We start from the raw sequence: 14,220 nt of genomic DNA, 5'->3' as shown, positions 1-14,220 counted from the left end.
CACACATTATTATTGCAATATTCAGAATTACAGAGTTACAAAGTGCTTTACGTGTCAATAATTAAAACAGACAAGACATTAAAACAATGACTTTTAAGAGAACTGATAAAAACACTTTACAGGTAAAAACAGAGAAAATCAAAGACAATTTAAATGAACTTAAAACTCAGGTAAAATAAGGAAAGGCTTTCCGATAAAAGAATCTTTTTAGAAGGGATTTTAAAGAGATCACTGATTTGGCTGACCTGATTTCCTCAGGCAGACTGTTCGAGAGCTTCGGGGCCATGACAGCAAACGCTCTGTCCCCTTTAGTTTTCAGCCGAACCTCTGGAACAGACAAAAGACCTCTGCCCAATGACCTCAAAGATCAATCAGTGAAATCTTAAAATCTATTCCAAATAACACACCTTGAGATTTTGGCTTGCGCTGGTGTGGCTTAGGCACAAAAAGATTGAAAACCACTGATCTAGTGATTGGACCCATTGGCGGCCGGTTCTGGCACCCGGACCACATGTTTGACACCCCTGCTCTACATGCAAAAAGTGTCCGAGTTTTGATGACACTGCTGTGATTCTGTAACTAAAAACCTCTTTGACACTTTATGTTTTTAGGAGGGAGTTTAATGTGAGATCTATTTCATCGACTGTATCTATTTCCGTGCGGTTGCTCGTATTTCCGGGTTGTGTTTTCACATGGTTGTAAAGGCGGTGCAAAGACACTGGCAGTGTTCGTGTTGCAGGAACTGTGGGAGCTTGCGTCAGCCAGGAGGGACAACCACCCGCCGGTCGGTCCGTGGTTCGGAGGAGACAGGACATAACAATATGGATCCAAGCTGCGAAGAATAAAACTACTTTATATTTATATTTTAAACCAGAAGCGCCTTCTCCTCTCCAGAGCTGAGCCGGAGAGCAGGTTTAAAACTTCACTTTGCAGATCAGTGAAGTGTGTGAGGCGTTTGTGGACTCTCAGGGAAATTATCTGTACACTGTAGTCGTGCAGCAGGACAGCAGCCAGATTACTGGTTACATCAAAGTGTATGTGTGAATGTCCACACTGAGCAAAGTGCAAGGTCTCCTCAGAGCTCAGATATGAGCTGCGACCAGCTCTAACCACTGCTCCTCTCTTTACCTCTGCAGCTAACTTAATGTGCCTTTTTACGCTTCTACTTTTTATAAGCTAGTTTTATTTTTGCACCAAAGATGTCGTGCCTGTTGCTGGGTGTCATACGAAGGTGAGTCATTGGGTCTTTTTTTGTGATTTTTAAATTGTGTTTTAGCTTCGTGAACAATACATTTCATTGTACTCGAGAAAGTTTAAAGAGAATATAAACGTCTGAATACACAACATGGCTACATGGTTGTGCCATTCATTCAAAATCTGCTATTCAAATCTAAGTTATGTTATTTAGCCTAGCCAATGCAATTATGTAGCCTGTTTTTTTATATAACATATAGGTCCTACATACATAAAGTATTTAAGTATTGTGGACAACCAATTAATGTCTGTTTTTTATTTCATACACATACATACAATATTTAAGTTTTCTGGATACAGGGTGTCTGCAGGTCCCTTAAAAGTCTTAAAATAAATTCAGTGTTACAACATTAAAAGCCATTATAGTCCTAAATTTGAATTTTCAAGGTCTTAACTGCTACTAACATTTAATCTAATTTCATTTATACATCTTTTGATTTATTTCTGAAGCTTTTTTTTATGTAAAAGCCCACATTTCTAATGTTGCAAATCTTAAAAAAAAAAACCCTATAACACAGTCATTATACTTCATACTTGCACATACCTGTTTGCAAAATGTAGATTGACTTAACTCACTCTAATAACCATATTCCTACATTACACTTACCTCTGCACATACCACATATATACTACTTACCTGCAATGCTGCGATACTTAAATAAGTAAAACATGATTTGTCCAAAAATTGGTCCTAAATTTGGTTTAAAGGTGTTTTGAAAGGGTCTTAAGAAGCATTAAATTTAACTGTGTGATACCTGCAGACACCCTGGGACAACCAATTAATGGAACCTGGTTTTTATTACACATACATCAAATGTATAACTATTGTGGACACTTTTCCTGTCCTACCTATTTAATGTGAACCTCTTTGGAATGATATTCACAACTTTTCTGAAGCACATTTTTTCAGGCACAGGTTGCACAAAATTGCCTCCATCTTGACCATTTGGATTCACTGTATTTTCATATTGTTGATGCTACCTATGTCTTTCACACAGAAATTTGCCATATGGGCTAAAAACCTGTAATCGCCAATTGTTAATACATCGTTGAATAGGAATGCATGATTGATATATATGTTTCCAATGAGAAAAGACCTGTGGCACTATACAGTCTTGTTAAATCTTCAGTTACTGTGCTGACAGCTGCCATAAACTTGTCCAACTTGATCTCAGAGACAAGCCTCAGATCAGATGACATTGAGCAAAGACTTGCTGGTGTCTCTGTAGATTAAACAACATTCCACATTTCGTCTTTTTTTTTTTTTTTAAAAAAAAAAGGCTGTCTTTCTGCATGCTTTCACCTCACTACTTTCCCCCTTCCAGGCTTTGTGATGACACCTCATCACACAGGGACTCTGGAGTCAATGTGAGCACTCCATGGCATTGTGTGTTTGTTCTTATTTTGTCATTAGGGATGCATGTGAGTGAGTAAGCGACTGACACCATGGTCGGGCATGTGTGTTAGTGACAGGGAGGCTCGTGCTGCTGTGCATTTTGTTTGTATTTCTCCTTGAGAGTGAGTTAATGGCTGGAGTCATCACTCCTCTATTTGCCTGAATGTCCTGGTGCGTGTTCTGTGTGTTTTTCCCTGAGTACTCGCTGTACCATGTGGGAGGAGAATGCATGCAGCACGTGGGCATGTTCTAAGTGATACTCCGGCTTGTCATTGCTTCATGTGTAGACTCTGCCCTAAAGAGGCTATTGACCAGGATCAGCACGAAGGGGGGAGTGTAGGCGTGTCTGGCTGTGGTGTGTGTGGATTGGCTTGCTGACTTAGAGGTGTGTTATCTGTTTCTTGACACCCCCTCCCCCCATCTGGATGACGTCCCTAATTTCAAAATTTGCACCCTTAAAAACATGGAGACATCAGGAATGGGGGATGGGGTGAGGAATGGGGATGCACAGACAAAAGCAGGAGAGGCTGAATGACTGCGTAGGAAAATTGGGAGCAAAGGTCATCTCAGTCTGAAAGTGTGTCTTTTCTGTTGTGAAGAAAAAGAACCAGAGCTGCTAATCCCTTCCAGCTGCTTTTACCTTTATCTTCTGTCTCAAGTCAGCCAATACCTTTGCTTCAGCAAGCAAAGTCAGGAAATACTTTCTTTTAATTAATTTCAAATTTAGCCTAACTCATCTGCTTTCCTAATCCTAATCACATTGGAGATAATGTTCAGCAACACCCAAATGGTTACAGGAATTAGTGGCATAACAGAGTGGATTATTGGAAGCATACATAATTGATTTACTGCATGAGGAGAGGAGAGTAAAGTTCTACAAGGACATTGGTTCATCTAATATCTTCAAATAGGACTGACAAAGTGACATTTGTATTTTCTGTGGCTAAAGTCAGTAGGGTGCTGTCATACAATGGCCCTATTGTTTTAGCTCTCCCTCATTCATTCATCTGTCCTTTGTCAAAAAGTCAAAAGATCCTCTGAAAGCTGACAGTTTCTGCCACACATCAGCCATATTTCTTTGACGAAGAAGAGACATTAAAGTGTTAAAGTGTGTTTGATGATGATGATGATGTGGGGATACAGCAGTCCTCAAGGCTGATATTTGTGGTTTGGAGTAGAATGTCTCGACATGTATTTGGTGGATTGCCATTTGAAACAAAGACAATCCTCTCTACTTTCTGATCATTTTGTACTTCTACCTTTACAACAAAGAGCTGTGCTTAACTTTCTTATCTCTGACTGATGTGCAATCCTTCTTACTTCACTCAAAAAATGAACATTTGTAAACCATTTAGTCAGACCTTGTACCTTGTATTCATGTAGAAAAGTTTTTCTTGCATGCATTCACAAAAAATGGCCAACATATTGTTTGATTGGGGAAGGGTAGCAAAACTATATCAAAACATCTGTTTACAAACTCTCACACAACTCAAGCAGTAAAATCCAAGATTCATTTATCCAGTCGAATGCTCATTGGTTCCCTAACACATGCATTTTTGCTATAAATAAAAAAAAGCAGCAGTATTATTGGAGTCTGGCTTTGAAGAGAGCGCAAATAAGATTCACTTAAATATTACGGTTTTAGTGAAAATACATTTGTGAAGTACTTAGGATACGACTGGATAAATGAGACTTGGATTATACTGATTGAGTTGTGTGAGAGTGTAAGCAGAAGTTTTGATATAGTTCTGCTGTTGTTTAACGTGGTCCCAAATCAATCCATAAATCAATATCATCACTGTTTTCCATGAAAGCATGCAAGAAAAACAATGTTCCTTCATCAGTTCGAGGTAATAAAGCATTAGTAAATTTTTTTAAATCCAAAACAACACATTTGGGAGTTGGCTACTTTGGTGGCATACACCTCAACAACCTCAATCATAAAGGTAGATTAGCCTGTAAGTAGCCTGAGAGGCTAAACCTGGGGCTGCTTATTCAACTTATTGCTTTGAGTAACTGATGGTAACTGAGGGCAGCTCAGATGAACATTTTTATCTATTTAAATCTTCTCTCATCTGGTGGGTGAACAGGAAGAGGACACAGTCAAGAGACACTGCAGGCTAAGATTGAGGAGGATATGTCTCCCTTATTCCTGATGGAAATTAGGCTACGTCTATTACAACCACCACCTAAGCAACGGCCATCCCCACGTTGAGCACCTTTTTTTAACAACAGATGTCTTCATTAAATAAACTATTTTCGCATTGATATCAGCCTGTAGACCTTCTTGCTGCTTTCTAGCCCAGTTATATTGGTGTGCGGGTATCTCCTCTGCCTTTCTTGTTTGTCTGTTATACCGATGTACCCAAGATAAACCCCACGTAGGTGCAGTTTCACAGCAGCCCTAAGCCTGAACAGGAAAAGGACACAGTCCAGAGACACTGCAGGCTAAAAGTGAATGTGGGATATATCTCCCTGATCCCTGATGGAAACTACACTTTTAACAACTACCATCTCAGCAACAGCCATCCCAAAAATAGTAGATTATTAGATTAGATTACAGGATTCAAGATAGAAAGTTTAAAAAATTGTAACAGCTGCCAATCTGTCACTTGCTGTAAGGTCAGCCTGCATTTTAGCACAAACTGGAACCTGTTCATGATTAATTGCCCTCACATCAATGGTTAAACAACTGGCGAGGTACACATCGCCTGCTCAGAGGGAATTTGAACCCTGAGGCTGGCATTACACTGCTCTCAGCTCTTTGCCCTGTCAAGCTGCATGTTATCGTCTCTCTTGCTGTGAGCATGTCTATGTTCCTGCTGCTCGTGGCCTTTGTGCACTCCAACCAGATTTACTTGTGTGTCTGCATGCAGTGTGTCTGCATGCACGTAGAATGACGCACTGAGTGAGCCAATGGGGTGATGGGACAACCCTGTTGTCTTTGAAACAACAAAGGAGAGTATTATTTGTATTTCCAGTCAGTGTGGGTCAATTCATGATTGAAACCAGTTTTAGAGCAGTTGGGCTAAAATGTCTATTTGTTTATTAGTTCCTCTGGGCTGCTCATTTGAGGATACAGGGCTAATTTAATTTTTTCACATTTCTAAAGAGGTCATCTGGGGTCATTCACACTGTTCACAGTCAGAAAACAAAGTACACATCGTCTATTTTATTGTCTGACCATTCTATTGAAAAACAAAAGGCCGGCCACCCGCATGCCTCTCTTTATGTGGAGAAGTGTGTGTGAGGCTCTCAGGTTGCACTAATATCTGCAGCAAAGGCATCTTGCTCTCACTGCTGTCACATGAAAAGCACACAACTCCAATTTGGAGCCTTTTTTAAACTTCTGTTAAAAGTGTTTGTGCTCTTCCAACTCCATCAGTATCAGCTGGAATAAATATTGAATTTAAAAATGAAACAGCAGTGAATTAGACCAGAGCAATCTCCAAGATAATGCAGACAAAAAAAAGTCACATCTGGAGTGAAACTTACTGAGAAAGACCTAACTTGTCTGAACCTTTAAACCAGGTGTGTTCACTTGAGCCAATAAGGATGCTCTCTCTGCATTATATCCTGGTCAGAGTCAGGTCATTCAGTTAATCTGCATGTGTATCTCTTGGCTTTGGTAATGTCAACATCCTGTAGATGACTGAATATGATTTGACAGAATGTGTTTGTTTTCTTACTCATAATAGATTGTTGAAGTCTGTCTCCGTAAATTCAACAATGCATTGTAGATAGATGAACAGTCTTTCAAGGTCACAGGTAAATGGGTCGATATCTGGTTTTGCCAGTCTGGGTCCAGACTGGCAAAAGTCGAGCTTAAACTGGTGTACGAGCTTAAACTGGTTTGATTTTAAAACTAAAAATGCATTATATAGCAACATTTTTGGATTGAAAGCCAACAGAAGAGGGGAGCAGAGGATGGTAAACCAGATTGTGGTGCTGCTTCACTCTCTGCTTCACCTTGGGGGCTGACAAAACAGCTTAGAGATGCGTTACAACAACCAAGTGGACTGGAGTCACTACACTCTCATTCATGGGCTCGCTCAGTCTCATCAGGCCCCGAGGAAGTGTGGCAGACTTTGAAGTCAATTTTAGTAGTGGCCAAACAGTGGAATTACAACTTCAGGGTCCGTCACGTGTTGCCAGTGGACCCTTTTTCCCATTGACTTACATTGTGAAAGAGACATTTGTAAATCAGTGGCTACATTTTTTTGAGCATCACAGCCCCCGCAAAATGACTTGTTTCACTATCGGAATTTGGCAATAACATTTTAAAAGTCTAGAAGAGCCGCACAATTAAATTATTTGATTCCCATTCAAGTTAGCGGAGGGCTAAACCGGACGTCAGCCGCTCGGCTCATGAAAGTTTGTAGTGCGCTTGCTCTATGGGCCCAACGATGCAGAAGATCTGGGTATTTTAAACCTGGGAAGTCAATTTTTTTTTTGGCTTCATGCACCACTGAGCAATGACATCTTGTGGTAAATTTCAGTATATTAGTCCAGTCCAGTGTTTTGCTCAATATCAAACCAGTCTGAAAATTTTTCCACCAGCCCAACCGTAGTCAGAGGCCACTGCAGCATTACCTATATGACAGATCACAGGACTGTCAGGCTGTTGACATCAGTATCCCACACGTAACAAGTCCATCAAATGCTTCTGCTCATGTTCTCATCATTTGAAAAAAAAAATGGCATGTTGTATTTAATAGAAGGCAAGTAACATTCGATCAGTCGGGAATTTCCCCTTGTCACAAATGAAAAGTCAAAGAAGTAATGTATTGCTTAAATTCCTGCTCTCTTTTAGACATGGTGGTGTTGGGGCGAGTGTCGGGGTTCGGTCCCTGGCCTCCATCCCCTCGCTGCCCCCGGCGGTAGCTGAGTTTGTGAAGGGAGCGGTTGATGAATGTAAGCCCTCTGGTGTGCATGTGGTGACGGGGACACCGGAGGAAACAGCCAACATCCTGGCAGGTCTGGAGAAGGAGGGCATGGTCAAGAGGCTTCCTAAATATCAGAACTGGTAAGGACTTTAAATTTGTATACTCGCATACATACACAAACGCATACATTCAGTGGTGTGCTTTTATTAAACCACCAACTGCTTGTATGTAACTCTCTTCTAAATTTCCTCAGTTTTTCTGCGTCATGCTCTGATTCCTACTCTGTTTTTCAGTTGGCTGGCACGTACAGACCCAAAGGACGTAGCTCGGGTGGAAAGCAAGACTGTGATTGTGACCAAGAACCAGAGGGACACCATCCCCATCCCTGCTGACGGAGTGAAGAGTCAGCTGGGCAGCTGGATGAGCGAGACTGACTGGGTGAAAGCCAGACGGGATCGTTTCCCCGGCTGCATGGCAGGTATGTGTTGGATGGAACAAGACTTTTGACCCTCGTTGACAGGAGGTGTGTTTTTAACAGCTCTCTGAAACTTTTATAGTTTTAAATGGTAGGGCTAGGGTTGGGCTTCTGTAAAAATTTTCAGATTTGCTCCATATTAAAGGGGAAGTACGCCCATTTTCAAAATTCGTACGTTATTTCTGTGGTCTAAAAGTATTAGTAAACATGAACAAATCTCTCCCAAATCCCAAAGTCAAAGTGCTAAAACTTAAATTTGTGATGTTATCAAGTATAGAGTTTGGAGCTGCTCCATAGACAATGAAGGGTGAAAGGTATTAAAGATGAAACTGAGAGCATCCAGGGGCATGTTCTGAGTATATGGGTACATTTTCTGTTTCAGATCTGAGAACACTACAATAGAATAACAAAAGGGAATTTACAAAAAAGAAAAACATTTTGTGGGTCCACAACATCACAAAATCCTATTCATTATCTATGGAACAGCCCCAGACTTTATTCTCTGTGACAAAGTAAGTTTGAGACTTACCTCTCTTGTTTCATGCTGAGAGAGAGTAGCTCATGTTCACAAATATATATTGAACTTTCCAAGGCCATCGAAATATGTACTGGAATTCTGAATTTAGGTGGTACTCTCCTTTAAGCCAAACCCTGGACTGGACCTATAATGAACTCAGCAGCTTCTCTTCTTCTTCTTGTCTTTGTGTACATTACATTCAAATTGTGGACACTCTGGTAAATATATTGCTCCGTAGTGCTACTAGTGGTCAAAAAATCCACAGGGCACGTTTTAAGAGAAGGACATGGTATCTCCAGTCCAATATACCACCTTTTCAACATTTGCCAATATTGAAACAGTGTTGTCTGTAGTGGAAAAATAAACTGCATTACCATGTTGTTCATGCTTCTGTGTGTCCTCTCTGTAGGTCGGACCATGTATGTGATTCCCTTCAGTATGGGTCCTGTAGGCTCGACTCTGACTAAATATGGTGTCCAGGTATTGACTCCTCAGCACTTTATATTATAGAAAAAAGCATGCAATAAAGCAATTAGCCTGCTGTGTTGTACTGATCAATGGTTTGCTTTGTTGCTGTAAAATGATGTGATTTATTGTGGTAATTTGTCACGCAGTGTATTCTAATGAATTGCTGTAGCGCTTTATGGTTATTACTCCCGGAATCATAGTAGATCAGGGTCATAAACAGTTTGTTCTGCTTGAAGGTGACAGACTCACCATACGTTGTGGCCAGTATGGGGATCATGACGCGCATGGGCACTCCTGTCCTGAAGAAACTGGCTGACGGAACGGAGTTTGTCCGCTGTCAGCACTCTTTGGGACGACCTTTACCACTCAAAGGTACAATTAAAGGAGCCTGAAACAAGTAGTTTTAGTGCTTTGTGCTGATTAAAACTTGAAAGATTTCACGACATCCCCCTCTCTGTATCCTCTCCAGCCCCTCTGGTCAACGCATGGCCCTGTAATCCAGACAAGGTGCTGATATCTCACCTGCCAGACACCAGGCAGATCTTGTCCTTTGGCAGTGGCTATGGAGGAAACTCTCTCCTGGGGAAGAAGTGTTTTGCCCTTCGCATCGCCTCCCGCATCGCCAAGGATGAAGGCTGGCTGGCTGAGCACATGTTGGTGAGTGTGCCTCTGAAAGTCTGAGCTACATGCTTCACACACAGTTCTCCATAGTAACTTTTATATGCCTGTGGATATTCTCATTCATCCAGGTCATAGTTATCTCAAGGCAATTGAATCGAGCGCAACTTCTAAGACAAAACCAAGTCCAGTTGCGTTCGATTCAATTGCCTTGAGATAACTTTTATATGCTCTAATTTCTGTGAGGAATTATTTCATGGTGGCAAATGCAGTTTTATCAGTTATCAAAAAGTATCTGCTTGTATTAAAGCTATAGTTCAGATCTTTTGAAGCAGGGTTGTATGAGGTACCTATCCATAGCCAGTTTATTACATACAGTAGATGTCAGTGAGCATGCCTACAGTTTGGAGAACCAGCCTGGAGTCCGACATGGAAACTAAGCGATGTACTGCTGTAGACGGGGTTAGCAACAAAACGTATCTTAGCCAAATAAAAAAAGGCCCACCTAAAAATACCAATATCAGTTTAAATGTTCATTATATTGATAATATTTCCAGCGCTTTACTTTGCCGTCAGACAGCATTTTCAGACGGGGAAATGAAGCCGTTGTATCACTGTCTTCAACGCCAGACTCCATAGAGAAAAACAGTGATTTAAAACCGCTAAACCCAGCTGCTGGTCTACTGCAGCCTCAAACAGTTAGTTTGATTGTGATATTGTGTGACTTTGGCGTTTAAAAGGGTTAGTTCAGATTCACCAAAGTCACACAGTAACACAAACTAAATAACAGATTGTTAAGTGAGTTCAAAATTACTGTTTTTGTCAACAGAGTCTGGTGGCTTTGACAAGAGCATAGATGGGGACGAGAAGCTGTTAATGGCTTTCCGGTTGGAAAGGGGCTATCTGACAGAAATGTGAAGCGCTCAAAATTCTCTCATTACAACATACAGGAACTATTAGAGATCTTTTTTAGGTGGCTAAAATACTTTTTGTCACTGCCCCCCTTCCACAGCAGTACATTGCTCAGCTTCTGTTCTGCCTTGATGCTTTGTCAGTTTTAATTGATGACTTTTCATGAAAGGCTGATTAAAAATTCATCACTGTCTCCCCTCCTCAGATTCTGGGTATTACCAACCCTCAGGGAGTGAAGCGTTATGTCGCAGCAGCCTTTCCCAGCGCCTGTGGTAAAACTAACTTGGCCATGATGAAACCAAGTCTGCCAGGCTGGAAGGTTGAGTGTGTGGGCGATGACATTGCATGGATGAAGTTTGACAGCCAAGGTGAGGGCGGAGGATGACTCACATGAACATAATCTCCTTGTTACTCCATAGGTGGTGGATTAAATCCTCATGTTACTTACACGTCTGTCTCTGCAGGGAAACTGAGAGCCATCAACCCAGAGAACGGTTTCTTTGGTGTGGCTCCCGGCACCTCAGACAAGACCAACCCCTACGCCATGGCCACCATCGCCAAAAACACAGTGTTTACCAATGTAGGCGAGACCAGCGACGGAGGAGTGTGGTGGGAGGGCCTCGACCCCCCTGCAGCTGGGATCACACTCACAGACTGGCACGGCAAAAGCTGGAAGCACGGTAACATCAGCCACGACTGCCTGGTTTTTATAAAGACATTAATCTAAAGTGCTGCTGTAGTTCAGCAGCTCTAGAAAAGATGAATTGTCTTTAGCACTTAGTTTCTAATGAACGTAGATGAATATTCAGCAGTTTTACTGATATAATTTCAGCTTGGATCATGTGTTTTGTTTCTTTGCCAACAAAGACATCAGAAGATTATTGATCGGCTCTAGACCAAGAGAACTCACTGTAGTATCACACAGAGCAGACATGGCTCAGATAAAACCCATTTATCGTGACACATCATACTATATATTGGTATCACTGTCATCACAGATTTTCTGCTTTCTGGATAAATCAAACTCACATGAAGAGTAAACTGAACAGCTGTAGTGTATACAGTGCCATCTAGTGGTATGTGTTTGAAAATGACTGTGACAATAAATGACATGAACAACATTCAAAGTAGAATAAACTGTTGTTTCCTCTTTATAAAAAAGGAAGCTCGACTCAGTGCGCCCACCCCAATTCCCGCTTCTGTGCCCCGGCGGCTCAGTGTCCCATAATCGACCCCATGTGGGAGAGTGAGGAGGGCGTTCCGATTGACGCCATCATCTTCGGTGGCAGGAGGCCAGAGGGTTGGTGCTGCTTTCATCTAACACGGAGAGATTCTTTCTCCAGCATAGCATTTTCATAGATGTATTTTTTACATTTTTAATTAAACTTGTCAGAAATTTCAAATAATGAGGTGAATGTATGTAAAAGTAATCTCTGTGAGCAAAAACCTCAGGCTTCAGACTGTACCGAATACTTTTCAACTTTTTTTTCTACAAGTTGATGTCAGCTTGTGACAGATTTCTTTATATAGTCATCTGCTCTAGGCACGCTACTTAAAGTGTTAGCATAACGTAGCCTACAATGCTACATTAAGCCAAAGCATTTAAAGAATGTAAACTTAGTTGAAACCCAAAATACAAGTATGAACCTGATATTGACCATAATAGGTCCCCTTTAAGCATTTAGTTGTTAGTCCTCTGTGATGTGACTGTCAAAGTTAATCTGTCAAAGTTAGTCTTAAATTAATCTGCAAGTCTATCTCGCATTGCAACCAGAAAAGGAAGTGTAGAAACGTGATGTAAAATGACACAGTGATTATGTTGTCTTCTTCTTAAAGATGTTTGAGTCATTCCAGCTGCAATTTGTGTTACATATCAACACAAGAAGTTCAGTAACATTTACAGCACTCATGTCGCTCTGCATTAAACATGATGAAATGTTGGTGTTGTCAGGAGTCCCTCTGGTCTACGAGTCTTTCAACTGGCAACACGGGGTCTTTGTTGGAGCTGCCATGAGGTCTGAGGCCACAGCAGCTGCTGAGCATAAAGGTACACACCCACACACCTGATTTTCCTGTGCTCTAAATTCCTGTAACTACATCTATTGTCCTGTTGACGAGGTGGTGTAAGATAAAGGGATGATAAGATAGTAACTCTAACTATCACTTAAGTTAATTCTTTATAAGAATTACAAAACATTTCATGTCTCTCTGCAGGCAAGGTCATTATGCACGATCCCTTTGCCATGCGACCATTCTTCGGTTATAACTTTGGTGACTACCTCGCTCACTGGCTGAGCATGGAGAGACGAAAGACCCCCACTCAGCTGCCCAAGATCTTCCACGTCAACTGGTTCAGAAAGGACCCTGCAACCGGTGCCTTCCTCTGGCCTGGCTTTGGTGAAAACGCACGTGCACTGGAGTGGATCTTCAAGCGCTGCAGCCGGGAGAGGGAGGACGAGGCAGCCAAGAAGAGCATTATCGGCTGGCTGCCAGAAGATGGCGCCATCGACACTAAAGGTCTGGGCAAGGTGGATATGGGTGCCTTGTTCGATGTGCCCAAGTCTTTCTGGCAGAAGGAGACGAAGGAGTTGAGAGCCTACTTCACCCAGCAAGTTGGAGCTGATCTGCCTGCACAGGTGGAGGCTGAGCTGAAGGCACTAGAGGACAGAGTGCACAGTTAAAAAACCCTACCGACAGGAAGTTCATCCAGAAACGGAGGCAGTCACAGGATTCAGATCATTAGGGTGCGATCAGAGTCACTGGCTGGGTTTACATACACAGAGAATTTAGTTCTGAAAACAGAGTTTTAGTTTTATTCACATACACATAAAAACTGAGACTGGAGAGCCTGGTTGAGATGTTTGGCTGACAGGTCACTGCAGCTTGGAAACATCCCTCCACCTCTTTGGTTTTCACAAAAGAGAATATGTACTGAAATTCAGTATGAGAGAGTTCTGGTACTTGCTGCTCAGTCAAAGTAGAGCTGCAATGATCAATCGATTAGATACTGATTGTATTAAATGAATCACCAACTAGTAGTAATTAATGTAAGTGTAACTTAGGTTATTTTCTGTAGCTACAAATTACAGATGCCCCCTAAACACCTCATATACAGACTGTCAGCAGACAATACAATTTACTGATTTTCCCTCAACACCTCAGATAATACTGGTAACAATAGACATTATGTCCAGCATCTCCACATTCAGCCTTTAACAACACCACATAAGGCCACTGTCAAAAAGCACTCATTATTAGTGGAATATTATGGTGGTCCATGTACACACACCTAAAGACAGTAAACTGAATATCCCCCCCCCCTTTTTTTTTTTTTTTTAACATTTTTTAGACCAAATAACTAATTAATTGATTGAGAAAATAATTGACAGAGCGATCAACTATGAAAATAATGTTTAGTTGCAGCTCAGAGTCAAAGATGGTTTATGGCAGCCACATTTTGAGATCTTTTTGCTGACAGAACATGTTAAATGTTAAGAATCCAGAAAAGGAAAAAAAAGCTATGCCTCAAAAAGACTAATAGCCAGGCTGGTAGCTAACTTTCTCTGTGTATGAAAACACAGCCAGTGACTCTTCCCTTTCTCTTTTATGAAGAGAAATCTTTTAAGAATTAAATGTCAAAGATAAAAAAGTTAATAATCTGCAATGCAATACCTTTGGACATGACTTCACACTT

General features: G+C 41.3%; 1 protein-coding gene across 1 annotated transcript; it reads left to right on the top strand.

Annotated features, from left to right (window-relative positions):
* Nucleotides 1–719: 719 nt before the first annotated feature.
* On the top strand, nt 720–13,863 carry pck2 (phosphoenolpyruvate carboxykinase 2 (mitochondrial)). The gene is made up of 11 exons (XM_049565949.1): nt 720–1,231; nt 7,464–7,676; nt 7,830–8,014; nt 8,938–9,008; nt 9,233–9,368; nt 9,466–9,653; nt 10,732–10,894; nt 10,991–11,206; nt 11,689–11,826; nt 12,478–12,573; nt 12,741–13,863. The coding sequence occupies exons 1-11, from the start codon at nt 1,200–1,202 to the stop codon at nt 13,205–13,207; spliced, it is 1,905 nt and encodes a 634-aa protein (XP_049421906.1). The 5' UTR covers nt 720–1,199; the 3' UTR covers nt 13,208–13,863.
* Nucleotides 13,864–14,220: the final 357 nt, after the last annotated feature.

This window comes from Epinephelus fuscoguttatus, linkage group LG21 (genome assembly GCF_011397635.1).
Source record: "Epinephelus fuscoguttatus linkage group LG21, E.fuscoguttatus.final_Chr_v1".
Lineage (NCBI taxonomy): Eukaryota > Metazoa > Chordata > Actinopteri > Perciformes > Serranidae > Epinephelus > Epinephelus fuscoguttatus.
This window is presented reverse-complemented; position numbering and strand designations above follow the sequence as displayed.